Source organism: Aspergillus clavatus, genomic scaffold (assembly GCF_000002715.2).
Source record: "Aspergillus clavatus NRRL 1 1099423829798 genomic scaffold, whole genome shotgun sequence".
Lineage (NCBI taxonomy): Eukaryota > Fungi > Ascomycota > Eurotiomycetes > Eurotiales > Aspergillaceae > Aspergillus > Aspergillus clavatus.
In genome coordinates, this window is record NW_001517101.1 from 962920 (window position 1) to 990790 (window position 27871).

The window sequence follows — 27871 nt, forward strand, 5'->3', positions numbered from 1 at the left end:
GTAGTGACAATGGGGACAGAAAGACAACGAAGTCAAAGAGGAGGCTGGCAACATCTCTATGATACCAGGATATACTTGTTGGCCTATTGTTTGTTTTCCCTGGGTGGACGACTTTAGTTCCAGGAACTTCTGGCTGATTGAGTTTGTGCGGAATGGCTTTCCACTGATACGTCTTGATCATCTCATCCATCATCATCCACAATGTCATCGAGTAAGTAATGTGAGATCAAGGTAGGGACCGGTCATGCCGTCGCTTGCATTCAAGTCGAATAGCATCAATTTGGGTGCTGTGGATGCTCTAGTCATCTGTTCTCGGCACCCAGAGGTTCAAGCCCAGTCATAGAATTTCAGCTGATAAATTGAAGTACAATCCGTGTTGCTATTTCTTTTTCTTCTAGCTCAATAGCCATTTATTTGCTGATTGTGCTGTCAAATCTTGTTATATTGCTCGGACAAGGCCTCGGAGGAGGTGAGATTTAGTAAACAACCCACGGTTGACGCCAGCCAACGTGGACAAGCTTCACTGAAGTGACACACGCTAAGCCCACAGCATAGCAACAAGTCGTAAAGACGATGAGGCCCCAGTACTCTCCGTTGCAACGGCTGAGGATCTCACCAGCGATGGGGATACCGGTCAAAGTGCTAAAGTGGGTTTATTAGCTGCCAAAATCCCGCGGCTTCGTTTAAATTGCAGTGCAAATTAACTTACCCAAAACTCACAATTGTGTATGCCGTTGCGTAGTATCTTCCATAGTTCTCAATCTTGCATAATTGTCCGACACAGACCGGAGTGAGACTGATGTTGCTGCCACTTGCAAAACCGAATATCACGCAATACACGATCATTAGGGGGACACTATCGCCCGCAGTAAGCCAGAGACATGCGTTGCACACCAGACAGAGAGCAACTGTGACGATCAACGTGTTGAAGCGGCCCAGAAAGTCTGCAATAAAACCAGGAATCGCCCTGCCTAAGAACGAGCCCACGTTGAGAAAAGCTACCATCTGATATGACAGCTTGGTCGAGACGCCATGATCCAGGGCATATGAGGAGATATAGCTGATGGGGACAAAGAGACCCCATTCCACAAAGAATATGCCTGCCGTCGTGAGGGCAAATTTTGGATCTCGGAAGATCCGGAAGTCTGGGAGCACGTTCTCTCGCGATGCTGGTTTTTTGGGGAGGCGGGATTTCACCAGCACGCATGAAATAACCAGCAAAACCAGGCAGATAAGAGCGACGACGCGGGTGGCCCATGCCCAGCCAATCTTCTGGAAAAGGGCTTCTAGGACCAGTGGGAAGACAATACCCCCGACAGAGCCACCGGTAGCAGCAAGACCAGTAGCAACACCTCGTCTCTCGTTGAAGAAATGACCCACTGCGGATATTGCAGGCGTAAAGATCAATGAGGCGCCTATTCCTCCGGCAACACCGATTACGATCATGAAATGCCAATATTGAGTGCAGAATCCTAGTGCGATCGTCATCGCCATGGTCAGGACAGAGCCCGCGAACACGAGAAAGCGTGGGCCCTTCGCATCAAACACTGGACCAATCTGGACTCCGCAGAAGAAGGTCAGGAACGAGTACACGCCAAAGATCCACCCTGTGTTCCCTGGCGTGTACTCTCGCAGCTGGTGAGCTTGCAGATAGGCTTGGAAAGTACCGATGGTGTTGATGAGGCCGAGAGATGCAAATAGTCCCATAAAACTTCCAAAGACAACCAGCCATGCTTCCAAGCCGCCCTCGGGATAGGTATTGCCATCAGCATCGGTAGTCACCCGACTCATCGGGCTTCTCTGGGATGACTGATCTGAGCGAAGGTCATCGAGGGACGGTCTATGGACCCCTGCTTCGAGCTCTGCTTGGTGGTCTTGCGTTGATGAAAGGCGATCATGCAGACCGTATTGTGTTCGTGACTCAGCGGACTTCTCCGCATAGGGAGCTTTCAGCTCTTCGGTAGTTGTGTCGGGAATGTCCTTGAGTTGCTTCTCGGAGTGTGCGTAGGCGTCTTTTTCATGAGAGACAGACTGGCTCGCCGAGTTGTCCGACCCATGCTGACTTGTTTCCTCTGTTATGGCAGAGCCAGGAAATCTGGCATTCGATAACATGTCAGTATAGGTTACTGAGATGGTCTGGACCTCGGTTAACCTTGTCCTTCTTCCGCTTTCTTCTTCTAACAAAGTTCAGAAGAGGGTGTATCTTCCCCCCGAGTTGATGCTTGGGGAGAAGGAGAAGGAAAGAATCTTAATCTAAATAGTGGAAACCCAAGAGAAGAAGCAGGCACGCCTGATGGATGATGGAGCATGGAAAAGAGTAAAGACGCATTGAAAACGCAAAAGGTCAAAGCTGAATCGAATTTAGTGCTTGAAAACCGGGCCACTTGGGCCAGTTTCAGTCAGAGTCTGGGGGCATCGGATCAAATAGAAGGATGAAAACATTAGTCAAGGAATCCTTTGGATGGCGAAGTTCTTAGTTCGGAACCTGTGAGAGAGAGAGAGAGAGAGAGCATGGGATTATGGAGTAAGCTACTATTTCCATTTGTCATGTCCCACTTGGCATAGATCTTTGATGCTGGATAGATAACTACTCCCTATATACAGTTATACACCTGTTGCGGCAGCTCAGTGTTATCCTAACGCTTTGTAGGGGTAATACTAATTGCAGTACTTCAGCTCCGTACTCCGTACAGGTCCTCTGGTTGATTATTATTATTACCATTTGCTCACTGCAGGGTTGCTAGACGGATCAGGAAGGTCAATTGAGACGCGTATCTAGACCGCCGATTTAGCACTGCAACGTCGATATGGGCAATTGAATTGATCCATCCAAGAAAAATTTTTCAGTTGAGAGAGGGGGAAAAAAAAAAGTTTCGAATTGAAAAAACATGGACTCGCGGGGAATCGAACCCCGGACCACTCCCATGCTAAGGGAGTATTATACCACTAAACCACAAGCCCAGCTGTTAAAGTCAAGCGAGGAAATAGTGCTTTCCCTTCCAAAGGCCCGATCAAACGTCCTGTAGCTCCCTGGTCGATGGTGCTTAATACTGGTAGCGAGAGAAGGGTATGCAGCATCAAAAGCCCCTTCACTTATTGGGGCCGCCAGAATATGAGAGCAAATTGGGAGTATCAATCTGAACAATGGGGTATTGACTATTTCTATTTCTGTCTTTTCGAGTATACTTACACTGCACTATGAGTAGTTACCAAGGTGCCAGCCAGACCATTTTCATTCCACAGGCGGTTGCTTTTTGCATTGAGTGATATTTCTAAACAATTAACTGAGTGACATCTATTGGGCTTGTGGTTTAGTGGTATAATACTCCCTTAGCATGGGAGTGGTCCGGGGTTCGATTCCCCGCGAGTCCATTTTTTTGCTTTTGACCGCTGTATGGTTCCCTTTCGTCGTTCAATCATGTGGCTGTGCCTTTGTGCAATGGCAGTCTCTTTTTGCCAGCTTATGATTCTGTTTGAGTTGGTCTTGAGGCATGATTGATAACCCATATTTGTGGCAAAGAGTCCATTTACTTTTCTCGTGGCTACATACCCTGAAATAATGGTTACATCTACCTGCTTGTTCAAGTGCTACTAATATGATTGAGACACTCCCATTAGCGTTTACTGACTGATGTTGGTATCATCTTATAGAGTACTTACTATTCAACCTATCAGATATGTTTTCCCTTGCTGTTGTTTGATTGATTACGGGGACATGATTACAGGGACATGAAAGGAATATTGACTGTACATCCCAACATATGGCACATGCTCCCATGGTCATTTGGTGGGACTCAATGCGACATCATCGGCTACTCAGCCAATATGATGCATGGGATGCCAGAGGGAACTGCTCATAGGAGTAACAACTTGGTAGCACTGGCACTAAGTAGGAGGTGCTTCATAGTCTGTCCTACAGCGCGGGGTGTCACTGGCGATACATCCATGCATGATGTACCTTGGGCGAGGCTCGGGGCGGTCTTTTGATGTAGGATTTCATAGCCTCCCCTAGGTCAAATAATTATTATCGCGGTTCCGAGCGTGTGGCGCATATCGTCTGAAGAAAGACCACTACCGCGGAGACTTGTGAGCTAGTATCAGAGCTCCCTTGGTTTGCCCTATCTTTGTCAAAATCATGCATGTGCATATGGGGATAATAGTGTGGCATATTGCTGGTTTGTCGTCTCTGGGTGGTCACTGCTACAGTGTAAGGTCCGTTGGTGCACCTAGTGGGTCGATATATGGGATACGGAGGACAGTTGGGGATCGTGGGGTGTGGAATGTGATGAGCAGTGATTATAGACTGCTACATAGAGGTATGTTATAGATGTTGGTAGAGAACCCAGAAAGCAGGTGGTGATCGTGAAGTGGGAGTTGAATCTACCAGATCAGCAAAAAGGATGGACTCGCGGGGAATCGAACCCCGGACCACTCCCATGCTAAGGGAGTATTATACCACTAAACCACAAGCCCAACTGTTGAGAACCAGACCAAAAGTTTGATATTGTAACCCAGATTGTGCGTGGAATCCAAAGACACTTCCATCCATGACATAATATGTAAGGATCGTGAGCCTTCGCTACCCACCTAATGCGCTACTATATGTGTCTGGATCTGCAAGCTGCAATTAGTCTTTTGGCCTTGTGGTCTGCTAGTATCCAGCTAGCATACTTATACATAATTTAGATGAGTGTAGGGGAAACTAATATGAAAAACAGGGGTTGACTTCCCGGCGTACATTGATTGACAGCTGAAGCTTAACAACCAAAAAGAGGTGACACAGACGCAATCAGCAAAAAATTGGACTCGCGGGGAATCGAACCCCGGACCACTCCCATGCTAAGGGAGTATTATACCACTAAACCACAAGCCCATTCGATGTTTTCGGACTCTAATTTTTGCATACGTATCCTTGTTGAATATGCCATTATTAGCATGCTATTATTGATTTTGCAAACAGTCCAATAATAAGGGGTATTTAAGCATCCTTCCATTGGTATTCGGCTTCGATAGGCACTACCGTATGGCCGTAACACCGTCAGGGTTAGTCTTGGTCCTATGTCGGCACTGCTGTGTATCTGCCCTGTGATATGCATATGAGCTTTGGCCAGGCATTGCCCATACATCAGCGTGTAGAACATGACTTTATATATGTCTTCTAGTGCTGAGTTCTGTGTCCCCTGTGTGACACTTCTCCACCATATGGTCGATTCGCCCCGGTACGTGTTGACTTATTGATTGTGGTATCGATTGTGGTGGTGGGGGTGTCGAACCTAGCCATGCCTCTGGACATCTCTATACTCGTTGAACGGTCTGTCGTCTGCTAGTGTAGCTGTCATTTTCTGTTGAGTTTGGCGGCCAATGTGGCAGTCCTGTGTCTATTCCCCGTGTTGGATTTTTGGATCGGCTAGTCCCGTAGTTGTCGTAGGTGGGATTCCCATGCGTTGTCTGGGCGCGGTGACTTCTCGGCCTCCATGGGGATTGTGACGGTCTACCTGATACCTGCTGGACTACGGCTAGGTATTTGGGTTTGTACTTGGCATCTCTGATTGCAAGGCGTGTGTCATATCTGTGAAGTGCTCCAGGATTGCGGTGCCCTGGTGGTTTCACTCCAGGCTCTGTGGCCTCTGGTTTGTGACTCGGTCGAACCTCTGTCGTGTTGTATAGCCTGGATACAATGGTTCCGTGGACAGTCACTGGCGGGTAGGTAGCACCAAGCCGCACCTAACCTGACCAGACCAATCCAATTCAATGACCCAGGTGGTATAGGCTATGGTGTTGTGCTTATTTTGCTAGGTCTGGATAGTGTTCTTCGGCTTGGACAAGGGTCCAGGGATTTGAACAAGTACATGCACACCTTCCATGGCATGGTTAAACCTGGATGCATGGATGTGTTACGGTGTTGTGCGTGAACTAGTCATTCATCCGGCCATCACTTGGTTGCTTGGCTTGCCAGTTATTATATGTGTATGTGAGAGAAGCTGGCATTTGGTACTAGACTTCAGAGCAATGAGCGTTGGGGCTAGCTAGGGATGTATGATAAATACTCCTTCCCTGCGGCAAGGCTCGGTGGTGGGATATATATACAAGGGAATGCACACCAGATATGAATGAGCGCATTCCAACCAAATATACCCACTAACATATATCCAGAGGCGAAGGACATGAATCAAATGTTCCAATAGCATTGGTTTAGCCGAGTATTACCTTGCCCTTCTCCCTGTCCTAAATACGCATTGGCGAAGGAGGCGCTTTCGTAGAAGCAATAGTGACTTGGCAATCCTCTAGGTACGATTGATTTTGCAGCCCCATGTATGCACGAGGTAAATTGGGTGTCATCAAGATGGGCTTGTGGTTTAGTGGTATAATACTCCCTTAGCATGGGAGTGGTCCGGGGTTCGATTCCCCGCGAGTCCAACTTTTTTGCTCGTCCGCCAATGACTCTCCCTGGCCCATTTTGGTTTCTTTTTTTTCTGTTTTCCTCTCTCTCTCTTTCTTTTTTTTTTTTTTTTTTTTTTTCTCGGGCTCTTCTGAAAGCAAAACCCCTATAACTTCTCTACCATAGAATCATCTCAAAGTGTTGGCCTGGAAAGGTAGGTGGTTAATGTTCCACTCTCTGTTGTTATCTGTGCTGAATAATCCCATGACCATTACCATTCAGCACTGTTGGGGTGGGTGACTAATTGGCTAGACTGCTGTAGAGCCTGTTGGTAATTATCTATCTACCACTCCTTGTCAACCTAATCACGCCAGACGCCACATAAATTGATTGCTTCTCATCATTGAATCAATAATGTGCAGTACTTTGATTTGCCTCTTATCAGGGATCCTTGCTAACAGGGTTACATCGGCCAGAGGGGTCACTGATAAGTATTTCGACTAGAAGAACTAACTACGGAGTACATAGATAGACCTGACTAACTACGTACTGAGAAGATTGAAGAGGCGGTCTGCTTCAAGGATTGTTTGCAGGGGGGTTCAAGTTGCCTGAAGATTGAGGCTATACAATAAGCTGTCACTCGGGTTTGCAAACGAGTCTCTAAATAGATACCAATAATAATAGCTACATTGGTGCAGACAGTACAGTCCTCTCCTCTCAAGTTGAGATGTAGTAGTCTACTTACTCTTGGAGTCTTGGGTCACGGGGACGTCCGCCAAAGAAAGCTTAGCAACAGAGATACCTTTGCCTTCTCCAACTTCGTACACCGCACAACGCTGCAGATCGTCACCGAAACAGACCTCATCTCCGTCTTCGTATTAGTATCTATGGATAATGCGGTTGCCTCATCGATTTGATAAGACTAAGAGAAAGGCTTGAGGACAGCCACTCGGGTTGATCAGCTTGAATCGCCCGATGGACGAGACAGAAGTCCTGGATGGCATAATAAACAGGAACCGCAGCAAATCGATTGGCCTATCCATCTGCTTGCATATCAAGCTGACTGCCTAGCAAACCAAGCCGTTCAAATTCCTACTCCACCAAGGCTTGACCTTCTTGTTCTCCCGTCTTGAGCTCACAAGCAATGTCCGTCCGTATCTTCCGAGATGCACCCCCGCACCAACAACATGGGCTTGGAGTCGGACTCAATTCATTCAAGCTGTGCAACCGATGGCAGCCGTTGACTTCCCCTCTCAATTGTGGACCGACTAGGTCATGATTGGATAACACTTGAGGTTCTGAAAATTAATCGCCTTAATCCCTCAGTGATACTCATGCGTCAGTTGTCTTACTACTTCCCGAAGCCGGGAATGCTCGCCTTCTATCTACAGACTACAGAGTTGTCTGCGTTGCACTAGAAGAAAGCCCAACAGTGGAGACAGGGATCCTGCGGGCTCTACGGCGTTCGATTGTTCTCCGACTATTCTATGCCATCAACCTGCAGGATAAGGGTCGAATTGCCCTGTTCCCCCGCCGCTACCTTGCCTAACGTAGGAAACAGTAAACACCCCAAGCTCTGAGCTCAATGATATAAATACAACCGATTGCCCCCTGATGAACTTGGAACCGATCTTCATATTTTCCTACAAAGCTACCCCTCTTACTTCCATTACCTGCTCAATTCAGGATGTTATTCGGGTCGGTGGTCTCGACCGCCGTTGTGGCCCTCTCGTTGTGCGTAGACAATGTGTCTGCTAGCCAACATGGACCATTTGGCCAGAAGGCTCGCGACTCTTTGGCCAAACGGACCTCGCCGCTTGTTTCCAGAGAGGCAGAGTCGCACTCAAAACACAAGGATTTCCGATTCCTAAGCAAAGAGACAAAGCGTACGTGATCTTGCCAATATCTTCTCGAGATTGTGAGCTTCCCTGACCGGAGTGAAATCACAGCCTACCTCGTCAAGCATCTGCCCGACGTTCACTTCGACATCGGCGAAATGTACTCTGGATCAGTTCCCATTGACCAGGGCAACAAGTCTAGAGAATTGTTCTTCATCTTCCAGCCCACCGTGGGTGAGCCAGTTGATGAAGTCACCATCTGGCTCAACGGAGGACCAGGTTGTAGTTCTCTGGAGGGTTTCTTCCAGGAGAACGGGAGATTTACCTGGCAGCCAGGAACTTTTGCCCCGGTTGAGAACCCTTACTCGTGGGTGAACTTGACCAACATGTTGTGGTACGTGACTCCGAGCCTCGCGGAAATCCAAGTCGAGTCATTGACCTGGTCTCTATCCTTATAGGGTCGATCAACCCGTCGGAACGGGCTTCGCTACCGGCAAGCCGACCGCCACCTCCCAGGAGGAAATCGCAGAGGATTTCGTCAAGTTCTTCAAGAACTTCCAGGATATTTTTGGAATCAAGAACTTCAAGATCTATGTCACTGGAGAGAGTTATGCGGGCCGATATGTTCCTTATATCTCTGCGGCAATGCTGGATCAGAATAATACGGAGCACTATGATTTGAAAGGTGAGGATAGTCGTGCCTCTCTCTCTCTCTCTCTCGGGTATATCTGTTCAATATATGCTAACTGTGATTGTCTCTTACAGGTGCGCTGGTCTATGACGCCTGTATCGGCCAGTACGACTATGTCCAAGAAGAAGTGCCTGCCGTGCCCTTCGTTCAGCAAAACGCCAATCTGTTCAATTTCAATGCCACCTTCATGGCGGAGCTGGAGAAACTCCATACGAGCTGTGGTTACGAGGAGTACATCGATGAATACCTGGTTTTCCCTCCCTCGGGTGTTCAGCCTGTTAAGACGTTCAACTTCACGAGCGAAGCCGAGTGCGACGTCTTCAACATGATCAACACTGCCGCCATGACGGTCAACCCTTGCTTCGACGTCTACGAAATCAACCAGATGTGCCCTCTCGCGTGGGATGTGTTGGCTTTCCCCACGGGACTTGTCTACCAGCCCGAGGGTGCCACGGTCTACTTTGACCGAGAGGACGTCAAGCGGGCCTTGCATGCCCCCAGCGTTAAGTGGGCCGAGTGTGCGGATCAGCCCGTCTTCGTCGGTGGCTCCGCAGGACCTGAGCAGGAGGGTGACCTGTCGGCCAACCCGATCGAGCACGTTCTCCCGCAGGTGATCGAGGCGACGAACCGTGTGCTGATCGGCAACGGTGACTACGACATGATCATCCTCACCAACGGAACGCTGCTGGCGATCCAGAACATGACCTGGAACGGACAGCTGGGCTTCCAGTCGGCGCCCAGCGCTCCTATCAACGTTGAGCTGCCTGACCTGCAGTACGCCGATGTGTATGCGAAGAATGGCGAGGCCGGCGTGACCGATGTTCAGGGAGTGATGGGCATCCAACACTACGAGCGTGGACTGATGTGGGCACAGACCTACCAGAGCGGACACATGCAGCCGCAGTACCAGCCTCGGGTGACCTACCGTCATCTCGAGTGGCTGCTGGGCAAGACCGAGTCGTTGTAGTCGACTGTATATATGTAATTTATGGCCATATATAATGCGTGATGATGAAGGAATGTCGACAGAAGTTTGTTTTTTTTTTTTTTTTTTTTTTTTTTTTCTGTAATAATTTCCATCAGCCTACCTAATATACATAGTATATTATTAAACCGTCCTGAAGGCAGGATACGCTTCCTCTTTTGGGAGGGGATGGTATTGCGATCTGTCCAAGCCAGCTGATATCAAATCTTTTCCTATCTAGGTAAAACGTATCACCCATGCAATAATTATGTCTTATCAACCCTCAACCACCAATCTCTTCTCTAAGCTGGCACCGAGAGACAAAGCATTGATCCCCCTCCAAGTCAGACAGACAGACATACGGAGTACGGAGTAGGGAAGGTGGATCTACTTTCACCCAGGATCATCAAGGGGAAGGAATCGAATCGGGTCAACAGCGGACCGGTCTGAAGTATCCGGATATGACCTGCCTAAAAGCCCTCCAACATGAACCGCCACACCCAGCAGCTCTTCTTTCATTTATCCACTGCTACCAAACAACCAAAGTGGCCAGTGGCCACCGCATCCAGATCGCCTAGATCTACAGCCTACATTCATTTCTTCGGCCGAACCGAACCGGGTTCGAGGAAATACTTAGCTGTTTTCTCCACGGGTGCTGCTTGATTCCGGGAATGCCACGTGCCGGGCGATGTACAGTCTTACAGTCTTACAGAGCATATCTGGATAATGCCTCAGGTTTAGCTGCAAGCTGCCCGTTCAGGTAAGCAGATACGTTGATATCGAGACATTGTAGGGTTGGTTCAGCGATGATTGGAAGGGTATATAACTCACAAGGCGGACAGGGATCTTAGGTGCAGTAGTAGGCGAGGTACATAGATCAGGCCATATTGAATTAACTATGCTGCTATCAGGATCGAATCGAATATCGAATTGCCGAGAGGCTGAGTGATTCTACAATTCTTCAGCCAGTACTGTGTAGGTCAGAGTACTATGGCATCCGGTGTTACCTAATCATTAATGCGTGGTACCTGGCAATCTGGCACCGATGAGGCCTGTTTCGCTTTCACCTCGCAGCCGCTCGGAAGGAGAGTAAAACACAGCAGGGTGCCTGATTGGCGCAATACGGAATAGCCATGACGACGGTGGGCAACAGGGGAAATCCTGAAATCCTGAAATCCTGGATGTCGCGAGTCGCGGAGTCGCCAAAGGTCAACCCAACGGATGCAGAAATCGATTTGCTAATTAATGACTCGAGGGACTGGACTGCCAAGGACTCGACAAGTCGACCGTCGAAGCTCGGCTCGGGTGGAGTCTATGCCGGATATGGGCAAGACCGAGGCTTGGAACCACCTTGGTGATTTAGACGAGTACTAACTAACTAACTAACTAACTAACTACTAACTAGACTCTAGAGCCTTTAGCCAGTGTTTTGTAGTAAGACATTCACAATGGTCTACGGAGTACATGGAAGATTCCATCTCTGGGCAGAGAGATATAGCAGTAGGTAGTATCTAACTAGGTAGTTAGTTACCTTGGGGAGGGAGGTAGATTGTTGAGTGTGTAAGATACTGTATGACCCCGGTACTGTGAAAAACTGATAAGGTAATCCGGTAAGGTAGTTACGGTAATCTTTCGGACTTCGGGGGGGGGGGGGGACCGACAACTGACCAATAGGACCAAGCAAGACTAGTCCGTATATTACTAGTACCTAGGTACCTAGGTACCTAGAGTAACCTATTCCGGAGTAGTGCTGAGAAAAGTTCCCAATGACGTAGGGGATATCTGACCCGCACGTGGACATTCACCCTTCCAGTAACCAGTTTATCACTAACCAGTAACCAGTAACCAAGTTCCAGTAACCAACTACTACTACTACTACTACTACTACTACTACTACTACTACTACTACTACTACTACTACTCCAGTTTATCACATATCTGGGTCTGCTACTCTGTGGACTTTTTTAGCATAAGGCTGAATCTTAATAACTATCAATCATGAGGTCTCCTCCAGGTACAACAAGCTTTAAAAAACAACAACAAGAGAAAAAGCAAAAGGGAGAAGATAAAAAAGAAATGCAAAATTTTTCCACTTAGACTGGTGGGCCAGCCAGCTAGAGCGGGAACTTCGTTGATATCGATGTTGGTTGCCTACCGAGTAGGGGGTTTAGGGTCTTGGATCGGTGCCACCCCAACCGTTCAGAGAGCCTATAGTAGACATCCTCCCTTCTGGTATCCTTTGATTCCTTTCTCTCTTACCTGCCTCTCCCACCCACATCAATTATGCACTACGGCTCGGGGCCTCGGGACTTTGGGGGAGGGGCCTTCTCTTGACACTGACACTGACACTGACACTGACCTTCACCCTCCACTCCGGAGTCCTCCGTGGTTCATACGGTCATACCCTTCTTTCCCTCTAAGTGATCCGTGCTCAGGGATTCATAGTCCTATTTCAGCCGTGGCTGTTGTATCTGCATGAAATTTCCAATAGGAAACAGTGAAGCAGAGATCGGAGTCTGACATTCCTGTGGGGGAGATTTAGTCCTTTTTCGGTCACTGAGTAGGGAATCCTACCTACCCTGCCAGTACTCTGTAGTCCCGACTCCCGAGTCTACGGAGTACGGACTACAGAGTACAGTCTACAGCCTATGAGCCTATCGCATGAACCCCATACTGAAGACGACCAAGGTCCAAAGTATCAAATCAGCGCCTCCTCCGCCGCCAACATCGAGGATCCGCAGCTCCACACACTCAAAAGCAGCCGCTGAGCGCAGAGGAAGAGCGTCCCTCAGCCTCCTCAGGTAACATTGCTTTTGTTACATCAGTTTCGGACTGTCAGCTGCCCCTCCGCAGTAATGAGATGCAGTAGGATAGAGATATACAGCATAGACTAATTGATTAAAGTATTTAAAAAGATGTTAGATGATATATCCGTACGTAAGTATGAATGAAGGTAAGGTTGTCACTCTTGGCTTACAATACCTTAACTTCCATGCGAGTACAGAGTGATACCAGTACCGGTAAGATACAGAACGTGCTAAACCACACTAAGACGCCAGTCTAACCCAATTTGGTATACGAGAACCACACTTTTTTTTCCCATCATTTTTTTTGGATGTACTCCGTATGGAGAGAGAGAGAGAGAGACAGAGACAGAGAGAAAGCAGCACAAGGAAATGATGATGATGATGATGATGATGATTATACTAATTACCATCATTTTATTCTTCTTGTACTACCAAATAATACTACTCCTCCGTCTCTACGCTGATTGGTCGAGGTCAATCAACCCTCGTTCCCTCTTTTTCTTGCCCCAAGTTGTACTACCCCCCTCCCCCCTGGTATACTTATAGTCTTCACTTCTCCCTCTGCGCCCTCATTTGGCTCTTCTTTTTCTCTCCTTCTGTCTCTACTCTTTGCTTACCCTTTCCCCTTCCATCCTCATCTCTACTTATTCAAGGAGCAATCAAAAGTGATAGCTGATCTTCAAAACAGCTTCGCTCGGTTGATTCTTGCTGATCCCCATCCTCACCCAATCCATCCTTCTACAACAACCCCGCGTTTTCTCTGAAACCCCTCGGGGCCTCATAATCTCGCTGGCGGACGTTCTTACTGAACTTGACAGTCCTCAGTATCTATCTTTTGTTGCATATACCATTACTCTTCCATCCTGTTGCGCGTTTGTGCTCCCGCGTCCTGATCACAAGCTATACGCCGTAGCAGCATCAGCTTCAGCTCCAGCTCCAGCGCCAGCATCAGCAGCAAACAGCAAAAACAAAGATTTCCCACCGCTTTAAATCCCTCCCCAGCGCCTTCGTCCGCAGCCCATACACAGTCGGGACTCCCTGGATCATTGTCCACTGCGCCACGTCTCCCACGGTTGCGCCCTGAAGCAGAATCCCTTGTCCGATCCATACTGTCCCCGACAGCCGTTGCGCCTGCCATTTTGACCCTGAGCGACAATAGCTTCACCGTTTTCTTAGCTGGCCCCTATATCTGTCCTAACGAGCAGGAACCGCCCATCTGGACCCCTATCTCTTTTCCCAATTGCGACACCTGCGGAACCGAGCCGGAAGTAGGCCCTACTCCGCGATCCAGACCCGAATCCGAACCCTCGCCCCAAATCCCACCCGTTCCATAGTAGCTTCGAAAAGAGCTCGAAAACAAATCCGAATCCACCCGTCACGATGCCGTTCTTCAATCCGTTCAAAAAGCACAACCACAAGAGCTTTCCCGGGATTGTAATCCCCCTCGCCAGTGCCCCCGCGCATGCGCACCCTGACTCTGAAAAGAAAACCGGCCCCGATGAAACCACTGATGCTTCCAGTCTCGACAAAGCCCCTTCCCAGGAAAATGGTTCTGCTTCTATTCCCGAGTCGAGTAATTTGACTCTGGAGGCGCTTCGCGCCGAGGTTGAGTCTGATATTGGCGCCTCTGGCCATGATTCCGCCTATGACCGTATGTTCCTTTTCCTCTGAACTTCTGGTTAGCGAATCTGGGTATTGATCTTCGACTTTTTCCTACAGGTAAATCAAAGCTCATCAACCGAGCCATCCAGGATATCGGTATGGGCCGTTATCAGTGGGAATTGTTCGTTCTTTGTGGATTTGGATGGTTGGCCGACAAGTAAGTTGTGTTGACGATCCCCGTTTGCTGCTGGAATTCTCACTAACATATCTTGTCGCGCTCAGTCTTTGGTTGCAGGTAAGGGACTTGCCACACAGGATTCTCAAAAGGCTTATCGAATTCCCCAGAGACCAAAGCTAATCGAAACTTAGGGAGTTGCCTTGACATTAACACCGCTCTCGTCTGAGTTTGGCATTTCTGCGACCCATGTTCGTTTCACTACTTGCGCGTTGTTCCTGGGCCTTTGCCTAGGTGCATCGTTCTGGGGTGTGGCATCAGATATCATTGGACGTCGCCCAGCCTTCAACATAACCCTGTTTCTCTGTGGTGCTTTTGGCTTGGCCGCCGCCGGTGGCCCTACCTGGGTTGGGTACGTCTAGTCCCTTGTCGACAATTTGGGTTGAGTTTATTAACACTAATATGTCCTGTCCAGCGTTTGTGGCTTGTTTGCCTGCATGGGTCTGGGTGTTGGTGGTAACCTGCCCGTTGACGGTGCTCTCTTTTTGGAATTCCTGCCATTCGCCTCCGGGAACCTCCTGACCATGCTGAGTGTGTGGTGGCCCATTGGTCAGCTCATTGCCAGGTTAGTCTTGAATTTCTCATTCATTGTATTCTTAGCCGTCTAACAAACAGCTAGTCTTCTGGCTTGGGCTTTTATTCCCACCTACACCTGCGCCGATGACCTGCCTTCCTGCCTCAAAGTCGGAGACGGCGTCGAGTGCTGCAGCAAGTCGAACAACATGGGCTGGAGATACCTGGTGCTCACCATGGGCGCCTTGACCATTGTCATGTTCATCTGCCGCTTCTTCCTGTTCCACCTCTACGAGTCTCCCAAGTTCCTGCTCTCGCGTGGCCGCCAGGAGGAAGCCGTTGCCGCCGTGTACGGAATCGCCCATAAGAACAAGGCCAAGACCTGGCTTACCGTCGAGATCCTCAATGAGATCGGCGGCTATCCCGAGGAGAACGCGCCGCAGACCTTCAGCAACAAGCAGATTGTCGAGAGATACATGTCCAAGTTTTCTCTGCAGCGCATCCGCCCCTTGTTCGCAACCAAGAAGCTTGGCTTCACCAGTACGTCTTCCCCTCTTAAAATATCTTTTGGAGAGTTCACCAAAAATTGACTAACCCGTGTCCAGCTGTCATCCTCTGGTTCTGCTGGGCCACCATCGGCATGGGCTACCCTCTCTTCAACGCCTTCCTGCCCCAATATCTCAAGAACGCCGGCGGTGCAACCGAAACATCTACCTACGTGACCTACCGCAACTACGCCATCACCTCCATCGTCGGCCTGCCGGGCTCCATCCTGGCCTGCTACACCGTTGAGATCAAGTACATCGGCCGCAAGGGTACCATGGTCATCTCCACCCTCATCACCGCCGTTCTCCTCTTCTGCTTCACCACGACCACCGACTCCAATATCCAGCTCGTCTGCTCCTGCCTCGAGGCCTTCTTCCAGAACATCATGTACGGCGTCCTCTTCGCCTACACCCCGGAGGTCTTCCCCGCCCCGAGCCGCGGCACGGGATCCGGGATCGCAAGCTGCTTGAACCGTATCGCGGGTCTCTGTGCGCCCCTGGTCGCCATCTACGGCGGTGACGCGAACCCCAATGCCCCCATTTATGCATCGGGCGGCTTGATCCTCGCGTCCTTTGTGGCGATGTGTCTCCTCCCCATTGAGACGAGGGGAAAGCAGTCGCTATAATGGCCTTTCTTTCTCTCTCTCTCTCTTTTTTTTTTTTTTTTTTTTTTTCTCTCTCCTATCTTATCTTATATAAAAACCAGGTTTCCCCCCTGGACTGTGATACCCTGGGGCTGAGAGGATGGATATATGGCGATACACGCCTAGACGCAGCTTCCTGCACATATAAGCATCCCTATATATATATACATATACATACATGTATACATTAGGAGTATTTCAGAAGGAAAGCGACGACTGATGATAGCATGTTGATGAGATTTACCCTTGGACATTGGACATTGGACATTGGACATATACCCTGCGTGACGATGTACTGAGAGAAGAGTTTATTATTGTTATATATCTGATGTTGACAAATTAAGATGCATATTACAGAGGTCTATTGTAGATATCCTGATGATCTCTGCTGAAGAACATGAATTCAGCGCAAAAGGCGCATATGCTATTTATATCGAGCTGGGCGAAGGCCCGTAGACAATAAATAATGTTTTACCTGTATATCCCGCTCTGCATGTCTTTTCTTCTACACAACCCACATCGCGTCTACAAAGTATCCAAGGGGAAGCACCTGAGGAACCACCGGGGGCTGCCCGGGGATGGGATCTGGGATCTGGAACAAGGACGGAAACTGCAAAGTAAGGCGGAATTTGCTTCAAGTTATCATGAGTTCCGGGTTGTCGGTCATAAGCCACAAGCCCCAGGGATCTCCTATGCATGAGTGGAAGTCAAAAGAAATATGTTAAAAAAAAAAAAAACAAAAACAAAAACAAGAAAGCAGACCAGCCAGCCAGAAAAAAGAAAAAGGAGATTGGGACGGATGTGTGTGCTCCAGTCCAAAGCAGAACGCAAGTCAGCAAGAAACACATACACACACACACACACACAAGTGCTGAATATCGTAAATCCATGACACATGCATTTGATCAGTGCAACCCACAACATGAACGCGTCAAGAGGAAAACGGGGAAATGTCATATGGTTATTAGTACTCAATGATCCTAATATTATACATGCCGGATACATTGGTCTCTATGGGGAGAGGAAGTTGGGGCTTGAAGCTGATCAAGTTAGAGAGGATGGAGGAGGAAACGGATAGAAGGGGTGGATGAGAGGGAACGAAGAGGTTTTACACGACGGGTTGTCCTTGTTGTCGTCGGCCTCTCTTTTCAAGTAGAGTTGCGTTGGTCAGACTCAGCTCAAACGGTTGCCGCGAGTGTCGGCCGATGCTCTGCTTCGCTGCCGCCGCAACGTTGGCGCTGTGGGTCCCGTAGCCCTGCGCCTGTCGAGGTTGGTTTTGCTGCCGAGCTTGCGCAGCATGGCTGGGAGCGCCCAGGTTCGTCGTGCGCAGTTTGGCCTCCATAGCGGCCACATCACCGGCGTGCTGGGACGCCTTGGGGATCTTCGACTGGGGATACGCGTCATTCTGGGCTCGCCGTAAGGTGATGTCATCCTCGTCGTCAAAGTCCTCGTTCAGTGGATTCAGCGCCGACTGGAAGCCGGTGGTAGGATTGGCACCCCGGTAGCCTTGTCGGAAATTCTTGCGGCGCTTGCCTTCCTCCTCTTGCCGGTGGACCGCGTAACCGACATCGAACACCTCGCGCAGGTTGATCGCGCCGGGGGACCGAAAGTCCATGAGGCGGTCCAGATTGGCGGATGCCGGGCCCAGCAGGCGAGCACTGGCCGGTGCGTACGGGGCCTGATCCGCGGAGAATGCATCGAGCGGCTGTTTGGCTTGTTGACGAGTCGAGAGCGGCGTGGCGAGTGGCGGGGCGTCGGCGGCGGCCTCGGTCGCTTCGTCGGTCTGGCGGATCCAGGGATGGGCCAGGAATTCCTTGATGGTATAGCGCTTCTCCGGGTCCACCGTGAGCAGGTGCGAGATGAGGTCCTGAGCCGACTTGGAGATGTCGTCCCACCAGGGGGACAAGAAGGTGTACTGGCCGCGAGCGACCTTTTCGGTCAGAATCTGAATGCTTTCGTCGTAGAACGGAGGGAAACCGCAAAGGAGGGTGTAGAGCACACAGCCCAGCGCCCACATGTCGACGCTCTTGGAGTATCTCTCATCCTTGACGATCTCTGGAGCCGTATAGCCGACCGTGCCGCAAGGGGTCATGGTCTGACTATCCCAGATGACCTTGGACAAACCGAAGTCGGCGATCTTGATAGTTCCAATACCGCCCGCGCCGACGCCCGGGATAAACTCACCTTCGTCCACCTTCTCCTCATCTCCGGGCTGGACCGGTCGTGGGTTCTTGCTGGGGACAAAGGGGACAGGGTAGAAGAGCAGGTTTTCGGGTTTGATGTCGCTGAAGGAGAGGAGGTGAGTTAGCACATCGAAGGGAAAGAAAAAAAAAAAGAGGGGGAGGGATGCTAGGCCACACACCGATGGACGACTCCCGACGTTTCGTGGAGGTATTCAATGGCCTTGGCGACTTGAAGGATGACATGACGGCTCAGATCTTCGCTGAAGTAGGTGAGGCGCACGATCTGGTGGAACAGTTCACCTCCGGGGCACAATTCCAGGACAATGTAGTAGTATTGGCGCGATTCGGAGAAATGGATCAGTTGGACGATGTTGGGGTGGTCCAGCTGTCGCATAATCTGAACCTCTTTCAGGATGTTGGCGCGCTGCGAATTTTGTTAGCGGATGGGTTTGCTGAAGCCTGCGAGCATCCGGATTGACTGCTGGAAGGAGAACGGAGAAGGAAAGGAGCGGAGGAGGAGGGAGTGAGTGGGGGATTGATAAGATGATTTGCGCACCTCCGCAGCTTTCGGTTTCTTCCGGAAATCGGGATGAAGATGGGCGTCATGCTAAGAGAAGAAGAGAGATTGGCGAGAGGTCCTTTTTTTTTTTTTTTTCTTTTTCTTTTTTTTTTGCTGGTTCTTGAAGCGAAAAAAAAAGAAAAAAGAAGGGTCAAGGTCGATGTCCTACCTGGTTGCTGTTCATTTCAAATTTGCGCACGACTTTAATGGCCACCTCGCCATATTCGCCCATGGTATCCTTTGCGCGGTAAACGTTACTGAAGGCACCGTCACCCATCTTCTCCAGCAAAACCCATCGTTCGAGACCGGGGTATACGGGCATCTTTGTCCTGCTGCTGCGCTCTTCTGCGACAATTTGTTCGAGTTCGGCGGTACGGCCGTGTTTGGATTGGGAATCAGGGGATGTCTGTTGTGTTTGTGTTTGTGGTTGTGGTTGTTGTTGTTGTTGTTGCTGGACATGGCCTAATTTGCTATCGATCGCATCGAGATTTCCAGCAGCGGGAGGATAAGACCCCTGTGGTTGGCGTTGCTGCTCTGCATGAATGGGCGAGACGTCGGTGGTGGGTTCGGCATGGGGAGTGACGAGACGGGCTTGTTTGCCATGACGTATGAAATTCTTGAGATTTTGAATTGTGCTCATCATGGAGAAATCGGGACCACAGATGTGTCGTTGTGGGGATTGTCAAGGGGAAGAGTAAGGGGAATTGGGGGGGTGGGGGATGATGATTTCAAGGGAGAGGTAAGGGAGGGAGATGGAAGATGGAAGATGGAGGAGATGAGAGATGAGAGATGATGGATGAGAAAGAGAGAGAGAGAGAGAGAGAGAGAGAGAGAGAAAAGGAAGAAAAGTGATGGAGGAGGGAAGAAAGAAAGAAAGAAAGAGGATGGGATGAGTCCGATGACGATGACGCTGATGATGATGATTTGGGAAGAAAAAAAAGTAGAATAATTTTCCTGTTTACCCCGCCACCTTTTTGGTAGTGGGAATAGTAGTCATAGTAGTAGTAATAGTTAGTCAGTCCAACACCCTATATTGATAAGTAGGTGAAAAAGAAGAAGAAGAAGAAGAAATCAAAGAGAGTCAACGCTAAGATGAAGATGATCTCAGTTGTAACTTGTGGGTGTCGGATTACTCACTCCCAGAGTCCGGAGGAGAGATGGAGGAAGACGAGGGTATTGATAGATGAGAATCTACATCATCGTCATCAGTCACGGTCTCTTCTTCACTTGGTAGAATGACTACTCTACTATAGTCTATAGTCTATAGTCTATAGTCTATATCTACTATAGTCTACTATACTCTATAGTCGATCGAAAATGAGGAAACGAGAGGCGTGGGAAATGACGTCGGGGGATCTTCAGCCTCGATGTCATCACTAGTTTGATATGAACCTTCACTGATGAGTAGAGAGAAAGAGAGAGAGAGAGACAAAGACAGAAATCTTAGAGTGTTAGATCATGTCTGAACTAGTATCTAATATCTATTAGTCTCTAGTAATAATACAGAGTACTAAGTAACACTATCGATCTCCCTCATCATTGCCACATCTCCAAGGGCATATACAGTCATTGACTTGGATTATAGACAGACAGACAGACAGACAGACAGACATTTCTTCTGGGATACTCAACTTCTGACCGGGAGAAAGACAAAGATCATAGCTAGACACTAGACACTGGAGAATAACTATCTTCCAAAAGTATCTACTACGCCTACTACTCCTACTCTATATATCACTCGGATATCCCTCGAGACTTCTGCAACGTGGAATGCTTCAGATCCTCCCCTCGCATTCCCTATTGAGAGACTACCTACATTCTCTCCGTATCGGGTCTCATTTGCTGACCCCTGGTTCCTGACTTCCTCTTCTATTCCTCCTACGGTTTGTCCTAATTATCCACACGCTGGCCAACACGACGTTGAGTCCCTTGTCGCACGCAGCACCTCTTCTCGTCCTTCGTGGCCACTTCTACCCTCTGATTTCGGTGCCTGAAAAGAGAAAGAAAGAAAGAAAGAAAAAATAAAGAACCACGAAAGAAGAGTCCCGAACAACTGTCCCTGAGGGGATCGGATCCGACTGGTCAACGACTTTGGTCGTCAGTGTTTCTCGCCCTGTTTCGCGATGTTGTGGTCTCCAAAGGCTCCAATCCTCTCGCTCCCCACCGCTTCCATCTGAAGAATAGTAGCTAGCTCATCATCATCATCATCATCATCATCATCAATAGCCCCCAGTGTCCATGTCCATGTCCATGTCCATGTCCATCTTGCGGCGTTTCTTTTGATCTACCCGTGACAATCCTCCTTTGGACTCCCTTCCGTCCTTGGTTGTCTTGTCTCCAGTGAAACAACAATGTCTGGTGTGGATGTCCCTCGTGCTTCTCACGCCTCACCGGAGTTGACCGTGGGCCAGTCCCGCAAGTCACTGTCCCCAAAGACCAACGTCAACTCGCAGGCTGACTGTGACACCACCACTACTATTCCCCCGGTCATGCCGGATCATGATGGCCATCGGTCGAGTGAAGCCCTCGCCGCGACGGCTCCGAATCTACCGCTGACGCCGCCTCGCGCTGGTCGCGAGAAAACACCACCTCATCCTGCATCAGGAATGCACAGCGCCCCATCATCCCATTCGATCCACTACAATCTCAATGGAGCCGGGACGCCTACAAAACCGTCGCATCCGCCCACCCCGGAGACCACCCCCCCACGAACGACCCCCTCAACCGACCGCCCGAGTCTCAGTCAGTTCGGGCGCGTTTCATTCTCGTCGCGAGCCGAGTCCTTCCAGACAGCACGGGAGATGATCTCCGACAGTGAAACCATCACCCCCTATCGATCCAGCCAGTCCCTCCGTCGTCAACGGAGACATCAACCACGGACACGCAGGTCGTCTCGAAGCAACAGCCCCGCCGGCTCCAGCAATCCCAGCCTCAGCGACGATGCATCCACTCTGACCCCGTCCAGCGAGACCGTGAGATTCCTCAAGCCCGACCGATACGAGGGGAACAATGGCATGCTATGCGACCGGGAAAGTGCGTCAGCCAGGCCAGAAAGATCTCGCGGACGGTCTTTGTCGAAAGACGACGGAGAGGAAGTGCACCCCGTCCGGGGCAGGCGGTTGCGGGAGCAAGTCCAGGATGCTCAGGAGGACCTGGCGAGCCAGTCTTCGCTTGAGTATTTTGGCATCACCATCGGTTGGCCCTCCGCCGAGGAGGAATCCCAGAGATTGTCGGGCGTGTCGACCTCGTCGACCATCGAAGTGATCATCATCGAAGCTCCGCGACCGGCCAATCCAGCTCTACGGCACACCGAAAAGAGATCCTCGTTACGCTCCGCAAGCTCACCTCTGGCCAGGTCCGAACGCACGTCGCTGGAAACCAATCCGGAGTTTCAGCACCGGCTCGTCCACAAAGCCGCCCGCATCACGGAGCAAAACCGCAAGAGTATGGCATCAGACATGTCAATTCCATCAAGCTCAACCGAGGGAACCAAACAACAGTCTTTGGAGATTATCCCGGTAGTTGTCATTCCAGAACGGCGCTCCTCTCTTCGCTCTTCTCCGTCGGTCACCAGAAACCCATCGAAGCCTGGGTCCCGCCGGTCGAGCCGGCAACGAAGCTCATCTCGACAAAAGAGCAGACCCCCGTCTCGCGATCTGCCTCGTCGGAAGAAGCGGACCTTGTCGGACTCGATCGCGACTTCTTCCTCTCAAGCGTCTGACGCGAGGGGTCACATCTTTGGTCGACCCGTGATTCCACCACGCAGCTCATCGTTATCGGCCCCTACCAGCCGAGACAACTCACGGGCGACGTCGCTTACCTCCGTGGCGCTTCCGAACCATCCACCGACTGACCCTCCGGAGATGGCGCAACGACTTGCCGGACAGCTCAATGCGAAACCTTCCGTCCACCATCGCGGCCCGAGCTCTGGCAGCCGGGACGCCGCTGACGCTTCGAAGACGCAGTCCATTTGGATCGGTGTGGAGGACTTGGCAGGTCTACGTCCGCCGTCTCTCCCGTTTACCCCTGCGTCGATTCCATCGTCGTCTCCCGGGATTGTCGAGGTCAACGAGGCGAGGACGGTTGCGTTTTTCCCGCACACGAACGAGTCGTTGCTACTGGTCAACCAGCCCACGCGCCCTCCACCGCCACCCCCAGTGTCCGAGAATCGTGAACTGTCCAGACCCCCACAAACCCCAGAGGTTGTGTCGCAGCAGGATCCGAACCAGGTTGCTTCCCCGTTGCGAAATCCCCGTCCCCCACCGAAACCACCGGTGCATAACGCCAATGCGGGCAGCCCGACGCACGAAGCCGGCTCTCAGCCGGGAGTAGCGGGTGATCACCTGGGGAGTACTGGGCAACCTTCCCGGCGCTTCGGCTCCCTCCGTCGGCCATGGGGGGTCCGTCCGCGATCGGACTCGTTCGACCGATTCGTGCGGTCTCTATCCATCACGTCCGCGAAGCACCGCGCCGCCGACAAAGATATCGACAGCCGACTGCACCCCTTCTGGCGACCGCGTCGCTTCTGGGACGACTCGCCGGATTCCGAAGAATTCGCCGAGCAGGAAAAAGCACCGCATCCAGAGCCCGAGCAGATCATCAACAACTCGCTGGGCATGCCGCAGCCCCGGGTCGTCTTCGACGGGCCGTCCGCTCTCGCACCGCGCAGCCCCGAGATGAAGCGCCCGCGACCCGGCTTCACCCTCGGCCCCCATTCCCGGAGCCGACACTCCCTCGTCGGCAGCGCCCTGTTCAGCCCCGAAGCGCTGCGCTCCCAGACCTCGCTTCACCAGCGCCGCATCCTCTCCGCGTCGTGGTGGAGGCTACGGCTGCGCTCGCGCGCACGCCCCGTGCGGAGCCTCCGCCGGCGCCTGAGACGTACGCTCCAGGAGCGCGAGGAGGCGCGGCGCGAGGCACAGCGGGAGAAGCTGAAGGCGAAGATCGGGGATGCGGTGCTGGTGGGTTGCAGCATGCAGGCGCGAGAACTTGCGCGGCAGCCTTGACGTTCGTTATCTTATCCACATTCCACCCACCTGGAACGATTTATGACCTAGAATGTTGCATGTATGCTTGCATTTGCATTCCGGCGATGCAATTACGATTACAATTACGATTACGGTTTACGATATATATATGTCTATGATTCACACATGCATTTACATCTTGTGTGATATTTCGTTTGAATTTGTTTTTTGCTTTTTTTTTGGTGGGGGGGGGTTATTGCGTTCTTCACTTCTTCTTCCATTGCATTGCATGCGATATAAAACGACCCTTATGATGTATATGACCAACCTAACAGCAAATAAATAGCAGAGAGCACATAGCAATTAGCAACGACATACTGTTATATCCCCCACCGCTCCAAGTCCCAGCCCATCCATCCATCCATCTATTTATCGCATAGCCATACCCATATGATACCTCATCCCTCCCTCCCCCTCCCCAACCCCCCCATCCGGCCCCGAACCGCCATCCGCCCATACCCATACCCACTCCCTTCTCCCCTCCGCCCATCCGCCCCCGACCCGCTCCCAGCCGCAGTCCCAGCCCGCTCCTGCATGCGCGACCACAACACCGGATCCAGCAACGGCTGCGGCGCCGCCGCGAGATTCACCTCGGTGGCTCGTCTGCGGTTCTTATCTGCGTTGGTCTGCGGCGGGGCGCGCGTGGTTCGGGGGAGGGCGTGGGCGCTGCGGTCGGGGAGGATCTGGTTCTGGTTGGCTTTGGAGGGTTTGGCTTTGGCGAGGGCTTGGCGGTGGGGGATGAGGAGGGTGGAGGCGGCGCGGTGGGTTTGGTAGGGGGGTTGGGCTTGAACTTGGGGCTGTGGGGGGTTGGGTTTGGGATCAGGGCGTTGTTGTTGTTGTTGTTGTTGGTGGTGAGACATTTGGGTTTGGAGGGTTGGCGTTGGAAGGAGAAGAGAAGTGGAAGTGGTGGGAGTGAGTTGGTGAAGGGAGAAGTTGAATCTGGAGATGGATGCGGAGAGGCGTTACATAATCACTAGACACCAACACGACACAAGAGGTCGACTCTTCGTCACTAAAGTAGTATATTCTTGGGTCATATCGATACTCCGTACATGAGTAGTCATCAGTAGAAAGACGTAAATGGCATGAGAAGGAGAAAAAGGGCAACCGACTGACTCCTTGCTCCGGTCCCAGGTGTGCGGTGTTAACGTGGTATATATATGATACAACGACAGATTCGCAGCAAGGGGGAAAAAAAAAACAACAACATCCAACCATGAGAGTGAAAGAAAAACGCCGTTTTATATCCAAATCCAAGACAAGAGGGGGGGGGGGATAAGATTGTCTAGGCAATACCCTGCGACTCGATACCGGACATGGCAGAATAGGAGTACGGAAGATCAACCAGACCGTCCAGGAGCCAGTTCAACGGATCGAAGACCTCGTAGTTGGGCTCGAGGAAGCCGCTGGGCAGATTCGCAACTCCGCTCGCTGCGGAAACTCCCAGACTGCCCTGTGCGAGCATGGGAGCTGGCGCGAGACTGGGATCGCCAGGGATACCCGGCGTGGACGAAGTGCGTCCTGCCACCCCTGCGCTAGACGATGCGGATGATTCGGCATTCGAATCGGGGTTGGTCGGATTCTTCAGGTAAGCTGAGATTGATATGTTAGTTGAGAATCACAGATTCATCAGAACGAGAGAACACACCTTCAATATTGCGCCCTTTCGTCTGAGCATCCTCTCGCCATCGCCAGACCGAGTCGAAAAGGAGAGACATGCTCATGCGGCACCGTACCTTCAGCATCAGAGAATCATCCACTTCGGCGCTGTTAGCTGTCGCTTTCTGATGCTGGGTACTGCCCATCCTCCACATCTGGGCGAGAACTTCCGCCAACCGCTCGGGGAGATCGTTGCTGGACACTGACACGCCCCGAATGGCCCAGATGGTCCGGTTGAAAAGACTCTTGGTATACTCCATGTCTATGTGCGATGCGAAAAAGCTCTTGCACAACTTGAGAAGTGTGCATGCTGCCGCGACCATCATCTGATACACATAGTAGGGTGTGTAGGAAAGGACCGGGCCGACGTCGGTCTCGAGAGACATTGTAGACTCAAGGAACGATGTTGTTGCGACGTAAAGTGAGAGGAGACGTTCTCGATAGTCCCTGCCGGTCGTGTCGTCGAAGAACGCCGACAGGTGCAGATGAAGATTGGCAGCCCGTAGATATAGATCGGTGATAGCTAAGACAACGTCAATCAAAAATGGTCTAGAGATCCGACGAGAAAACGCGGTACTTACCATCAGTCTTCGACTTGAGTTGTTCCTCAAGTTCATCAAAATCACGGGAGAGAAAAGAGATCAACGACAATCTCTCTTGATCACTACATAGCCCAACAGGATCCCGCCGGTTGGTGTAGAGCGCTCTCGTGACCTTGTCGCAGAACATTTCGATGTCCAGCCGACGTTTGATATCTTCGGGCAACTTGAAGTTGGGATCCATTGGCCCGCTCGATAATAGCGTCCAGTCATAAAGAGTCGATGGTGGTTGACCATAGCCCGTGGCGACGCTAAGATGCATCAGCATGGAAAGCAACGAAGCCGCCAAGTGCATGAAAACTTACCGTTGTGCGACGACATTGCAGATGGCCCATGTTCGAACCTTATCCCTGAGTTCCTCTTCGATGAGCTCCACTCGGAACTTACTAAAGTCCTGAGTATGCGAGGGTCGGTGTAAACCAAGCTGCATAGCAACCTGCATCATCATACCACACAGCATAAACGTAGGGTCCGTCGAAGTGCTGCTCGTAGGGAAGGGCCATGAACAGAGCAAGCATAGCGCCTTTACGACGTGGTAGCTCTGCGGAATGTCTGCCAACGTGCTCCACACTAATCGTGTGACTGGACCAGCCAGCGAGTTGAGAAGGTGGGTATCCGTTTGATATCGCCGCGCGCCTACGCTGATGATAGTCCAAAACAGCAGTGGGGACGCCGTGTAGTGATCGTCTGGTGACCGTTGTCGGTCAAGGAACGGAAGGAAAGGATGATAGAACATGAAAAACCTGATTTAGTCAGATTAGGATATCGCTTGAACAAAGTATCGGAGGGGTTCCTTACAGATCAAAAAGCTCCGTTACCCTCTCCGGCACCACGACGACGTCCTCAATTCGCTTGAACTGGTTTCCGTTCCTCATAAAGTTCGAGCCATCATAGCCCGAGCGGAGATCCAGAAGCGATGCAACAGCCTCGTGGGATCCCATGTATTGATCAGACGATATCGCGGAGGGCGTTTGATAAACTCCTGCCGGGCTGACATGAGTCGATTCCTGTTTGGGCGTGACGTGTGCCGACCGCAGTGAGGGAGGCTGTTGCTGCTGCTGCGAGATGCTCGCGACAGGGCTGGCTTGCACGCTGGCTATCTGCTTCCTCAACTCAATGATCTCCCGCTCCATCTCGGCGTTGCGACTCCGCTTCCCGACTCGCTTGAAGTTGGACTCAATCTTGCACCCAAGTCTCAAACGGCGGCACCGTGAGCAGTCCGTCCAAGGGTCCTGAACCACATCGCATCGAAGCTATCGGGGCAGAAGCAAACAGTCAGTACAGCTGGTATTGGATAGCAATTGATCGAAGCCGGCAACGGTAAGGACAAACAACTACCGACCTTTTGTTGTCGACATTCATTGCAGGCTCGCTTCACTGGCTGTCTCTTCTTCTCCTCCCGCTGATCGAGATCCTCGGCCTCGTCAACACTGCCAGGGGAGCTGTCCAACCCCGCCATGGCGACATTGCGCTTCTTAACGTGACCCAAGCCATCGGAACCGACAGCAGGGGATGAATGGCCAGTACCTCCCATTACGGGACCGGTAACGACAGAAGCATTATTAGAATTCCCTGCCCTCGGCTCCAGAATGTCCCCTTGCGCACCTCCGCCTCCGATTCCGCTCGACG

General features: G+C 51.0%; 7 protein-coding genes and 5 non-coding genes across 12 annotated transcripts, besides 35 other annotated features; 5 read left to right on the forward strand and 7 right to left on the reverse strand.

The window, feature by feature from the left end:
* Positions 1-476: 476 nt before the first annotated feature.
* On the reverse strand, positions 477-2112 carry ACLA_090950 (MCT family MFS transporter; the record flags this gene model as incomplete). The annotated part of the gene is made up of 2 exons (XM_001272827.1): positions 477-642; positions 710-2112. 2 exons carry the CDS (start codon positions 2110-2112, stop codon positions 477-479), a joined length of 1569 nt encoding a protein of 522 aa, XP_001272828.1.
* A 377-nt stretch (positions 2113-2489) lies between these two features.
* Positions 2490-2510: a microsatellite.
* Positions 2511-2889: 379 nt separating this feature from the next.
* On the reverse strand, positions 2890-2961 carry ACLA_090960. Its single transcript has one exon. It is a non-coding gene; the product is annotated as a tRNA-Ala (tRNA).
* Positions 2962-3300: 339 nt separating this feature from the next.
* Positions 3301-3372, forward strand: ACLA_090970. The gene has a single exon. It is a non-coding gene; the product is annotated as a tRNA-Ala (tRNA).
* Positions 3373-3702: 330 nt separating this feature from the next.
* Positions 3703-3732: a microsatellite.
* A 669-nt stretch (positions 3733-4401) lies between these two features.
* ACLA_090980 lies at positions 4402-4473 on the reverse strand. Its single transcript has one exon. It is a non-coding gene; the product is annotated as a tRNA-Ala (tRNA).
* A 328-nt stretch (positions 4474-4801) lies between these two features.
* Positions 4802-4873, reverse strand: ACLA_090990. Its single transcript has one exon. It is a non-coding gene; the product is annotated as a tRNA-Ala (tRNA).
* A 1472-nt stretch (positions 4874-6345) lies between these two features.
* Positions 6346-6417, forward strand: ACLA_091000. The gene has a single exon. It is a non-coding gene; the product is annotated as a tRNA-Ala (tRNA).
* A 1649-nt stretch (positions 6418-8066) lies between these two features.
* sxa2 (putative pheromone processing carboxypeptidase (Sxa2)) lies at positions 8067-9875 on the forward strand (the record flags this gene model as incomplete). The annotated part of the gene is made up of 4 exons (XM_001272828.1): positions 8067-8265; positions 8329-8611; positions 8676-8902; positions 8983-9875. 4 exons carry the CDS (start codon positions 8067-8069, stop codon positions 9873-9875), a joined length of 1602 nt encoding a protein of 533 aa, XP_001272829.1.
* A 65-nt stretch (positions 9876-9940) lies between these two features.
* Positions 9941-9972: a microsatellite.
* Positions 9945-9971: a microsatellite.
* Positions 9973-11027: 1055 nt separating the features above from the next.
* Positions 11028-11051: a microsatellite.
* A 190-nt stretch (positions 11052-11241) lies between these two features.
* Positions 11242-11275: a microsatellite.
* Positions 11242-11276: a microsatellite.
* A 458-nt stretch (positions 11277-11734) lies between these two features.
* Positions 11735-11793: a microsatellite.
* Positions 11735-11794: a microsatellite.
* Positions 11795-12203: 409 nt separating this feature from the next.
* Positions 12204-12230: a microsatellite.
* A 771-nt stretch (positions 12231-13001) lies between these two features.
* Positions 13002-13036: a microsatellite.
* Positions 13037-13048: 12 nt separating this feature from the next.
* Positions 13049-13073: a microsatellite.
* Positions 13049-13074: a microsatellite.
* A 985-nt stretch (positions 13075-14059) lies between these two features.
* ACLA_091020 (putative sugar transporter) lies at positions 14060-16200 on the forward strand (the record flags this gene model as incomplete). Its single annotated transcript, XM_001272829.1, has 7 exons — positions 14060-14330; positions 14399-14498; positions 14564-14576; positions 14651-14868; positions 14932-15081; positions 15136-15569; positions 15635-16200. 7 exons carry the CDS (start codon positions 14060-14062, stop codon positions 16198-16200), a joined length of 1752 nt encoding a protein of 583 aa, XP_001272830.1.
* Positions 16201-16374: 174 nt separating this feature from the next.
* Positions 16375-16406: a microsatellite.
* A 58-nt stretch (positions 16407-16464) lies between these two features.
* Positions 16465-16492: a microsatellite.
* Positions 16493-16944: 452 nt separating this feature from the next.
* Positions 16945-16973: a microsatellite.
* An 87-nt stretch (positions 16974-17060) lies between these two features.
* Positions 17061-17085: a microsatellite.
* Positions 17086-17326: 241 nt separating this feature from the next.
* On the reverse strand, positions 17327-19600 carry ACLA_091030 (serine/threonine-protein kinase; the record flags this gene model as incomplete). Its single annotated transcript, XM_001272830.1, has 3 exons — positions 17327-18503; positions 18581-18825; positions 19130-19600. The coding sequence occupies 3 exons, from the start codon at positions 19598-19600 to the stop codon at positions 17327-17329; spliced, it is 1893 nt and encodes a 630-aa protein (XP_001272831.1).
* Positions 19041-19073: a microsatellite.
* Positions 19382-19414: a microsatellite.
* Positions 19601-19732: 132 nt separating the features above from the next.
* Positions 19733-19793: a microsatellite.
* Positions 19759-19795: a microsatellite.
* A 140-nt stretch (positions 19796-19935) lies between these two features.
* Positions 19936-19972: a microsatellite.
* A 34-nt stretch (positions 19973-20006) lies between these two features.
* Positions 20007-20030: a microsatellite.
* A 177-nt stretch (positions 20031-20207) lies between these two features.
* Positions 20208-20243: a microsatellite.
* A 123-nt stretch (positions 20244-20366) lies between these two features.
* Positions 20367-20399: a microsatellite.
* A 144-nt stretch (positions 20400-20543) lies between these two features.
* Positions 20544-20571: a microsatellite.
* Positions 20544-20572: a microsatellite.
* Positions 20573-20953: 381 nt separating this feature from the next.
* Positions 20954-20989: a microsatellite.
* Positions 20990-21152: 163 nt separating this feature from the next.
* Positions 21153-21181: a microsatellite.
* Positions 21153-21182: a microsatellite.
* An 11-nt stretch (positions 21183-21193) lies between these two features.
* Positions 21194-21223: a microsatellite.
* An 88-nt stretch (positions 21224-21311) lies between these two features.
* On the forward strand, positions 21312-23963 carry ACLA_091040 (uncharacterized protein; the record flags this gene model as incomplete). Its single annotated transcript, XM_001272831.1, has 1 exon — positions 21312-23963. The coding sequence occupies one exon, from the start codon at positions 21312-21314 to the stop codon at positions 23961-23963; it is 2652 nt and encodes an 883-aa protein (XP_001272832.1).
* Positions 23964-24052: 89 nt separating this feature from the next.
* Positions 24053-24076: a microsatellite.
* Positions 24077-24382: 306 nt separating this feature from the next.
* Positions 24383-24844, reverse strand: ACLA_091050 (uncharacterized protein; the record flags this gene model as incomplete). Its single annotated transcript, XM_001272832.1, has 1 exon — positions 24383-24844. The coding sequence occupies one exon, from the start codon at positions 24842-24844 to the stop codon at positions 24383-24385; it is 462 nt and encodes a 153-aa protein (XP_001272833.1).
* Positions 24670-24810: a microsatellite.
* Positions 24811-24832: a microsatellite.
* Positions 24833-24868: a microsatellite.
* Positions 24869-25269: 401 nt separating this feature from the next.
* On the reverse strand, positions 25270-27776 carry ACLA_091060 (putative C6 transcription factor (Leu3); the record flags this gene model as incomplete). Its single annotated transcript, XM_001272833.1, has 6 exons — positions 25270-25577; positions 25633-26166; positions 26225-26493; positions 26548-26985; positions 27041-27495; positions 27585-27776. The coding sequence occupies 6 exons, from the start codon at positions 27774-27776 to the stop codon at positions 25270-25272; spliced, it is 2196 nt and encodes a 731-aa protein (XP_001272834.1).
* Positions 27777-27871: the final 95 nt, after the last annotated feature.